Source organism: Tauraco erythrolophus, chromosome 2, assembly GCF_009769465.1.
Source record: "Tauraco erythrolophus isolate bTauEry1 chromosome 2, bTauEry1.pri, whole genome shotgun sequence".
NCBI lineage: Eukaryota > Metazoa > Chordata > Aves > Musophagiformes > Musophagidae > Tauraco > Tauraco erythrolophus.
This window is the reverse complement of record NC_141466.1, coordinates 27306838-27308720: the sequence shown is the minus strand read 5'-3', so window position 1 is coordinate 27308720 and position 1883 is coordinate 27306838. Positions and strand designations below refer to the sequence as shown.

Here is a 1883-nt window from a genome sequence, read left to right as displayed (position 1 = left end):
GTTTTCTAACGGTCTATTGATTATAGAGTTAAAGTTCCAGTTCCTTCCATTTTCATTTCTCTGATCCTATATCCTCCATACATAAATACACACAAATATGAATGGAGCAAATCTTCAGCATGTTATTCCTTACACAGACACAAGGACAAAATCAAAGGGTAATTTTGTCTGCCTTGTGTGTCTCTAACTCTTGGCCTAGGTTCTAGGCAAAAAGACTTCTCAAGATATATACTGATTTATTTCAAGTATGAGATGCATTAAAATCCTGCTTTTAATTTATGTCAATTAGCCTGAAGAGGAGGAGAAATATTGTCATTTTGTCATGAATACGATGCAAGAACCCATACCCTCTCCACTTAAAGAAATTTCTGATGTTACAGCTCAGTGATATTGAAGTTCTATCCATTCTGATGTCTGATGTCAGATTGCTTTAGCAGGACACATACATGTAATATAATATCTGATGTTATTTTCTCTCTTTCTCTTCCTCTCTTTTTTCTCAGAACAAATTATGACATCGACATCTAAAGGAATTTTCCGGCCATTTTTTATTATCTTCATTGTCCTTGGTTGTTTCATGGCATTTATACTAATTTATATCAAACCAACAAATAGCTGGATCTCTGGTCCTATAGAATCAGCCAGTTCTGTTTTGAAAATGAAGAACTTCTTTTCTTCCAAAACTGACAATCTTAATGAGACTACTATTTTGATCTGGGTTTGGCCATTTGGTCAGACATTTGATCTAACATCCTGCCAAACAATGTTCAATATCCACGGGTGCCATCTGACTATCGACCGCTCACTATATAACAGATCCCATGCTGTTCTCATTCATCACAGGGACATTAGCTGGGATCTGACTAACTTACCTCAGCAAGCCAGGCCACCATTCCAGAAGTGGATTTGGATGAACTTGGAGTCTCCAACTCATACTCCACAAAAGAGTGGCATTGAACACCTCTTTAATCTGACCCTGACTTATCGACGTGATTCAGATATTCAGGTGCCTTATGGCTTCATGATGGTCGGTACAAGTTCCTTTACATTTGAAGTGCCAAGTAAGGAAAACTTGGTCTGTTGGGTTGTAAGTAACTGGAACCCTGAGCACGCTCGAGTCAAGTATTACAATGAGCTTAGCAAATACATTGAAATCCATACCTATGGACAAGCTTTTGGAGACTACGTCAATGATAAAAACTTGATTCCAACTATCTCCACTTGCAAATTTTACCTCTCCTTTGAAAATTCAATCCACAAAGATTACATTACTGAAAAACTTTACAATGCTCTTCTGGCCGGATCAGTACCAGTTGTACTGGGCCCTTCCAGAGAAAACTATGAGAATTACATTCCAGCAGACTCTTTCATACACGTGGAAGATTTTCTCTCCCCAAGAGAGCTGGCAGAATATCTTCTGATGCTTGACAAAAATAATAAGATGTACCTTAGTTATTTCAACTGGAAGAAGGATTTCTCGGTGCATCTTCCTAGGTTCTGGGAATCACACGCGTGTCTCGCTTGTGATCATGTGAAAAGACACCAGGAATACAAGTCCATTGGAAATTTAGAAAAATGGTTTTGGAATTAATTTGTGTGTGTGTGTGCGCGCGCTTTTTTGAAGAAGCCAGAAGAAACTTCAGTCCAAGCGGAGAGGAAAGGAAAAGAGAAAAAAAAGGCAGAAAAGAGAACTTTATGTTATGGTTTATCAGCTGTCCTCTCTTGGCTACCCTATTTATATTTTGTAAGAGATTTTAAAAGATCATCATCAGCAATCATCAATACTCAGTTTTAAATTATAATGTACATATTAATTATGTGCACTGAAGAACATTTGATTGTTTACTATAATTTTTAAACAAGATTTTTCACATTTTCTGTGA

The 1883-nt window shown here is 37.1% G+C and overlaps 1 protein-coding gene across 1 annotated transcript; it reads left to right on the top strand.

Moving 5' to 3' along the window:
• The first annotated feature begins 508 nt into the window (after positions 1 to 508).
• FUT9 (fucosyltransferase 9) lies at positions 509 to 1591 on the top strand. Its single transcript, XM_009982072.2, has one exon. It carries the CDS (start codon positions 512 to 514, stop codon positions 1589 to 1591), a length of 1080 nt encoding a protein of 359 aa, XP_009980374.1. The 5' UTR covers positions 509 to 511.
• Positions 1592 to 1883: the final 292 nt, after the last annotated feature.

Coding starts and splice junctions, on each gene's coding strand:
- FUT9 (XM_009982072.2), top strand. CDS start 512: ATGACATCGACATCTAAAGGAATTTTCCGGCCATTTTTTATTATCTTC.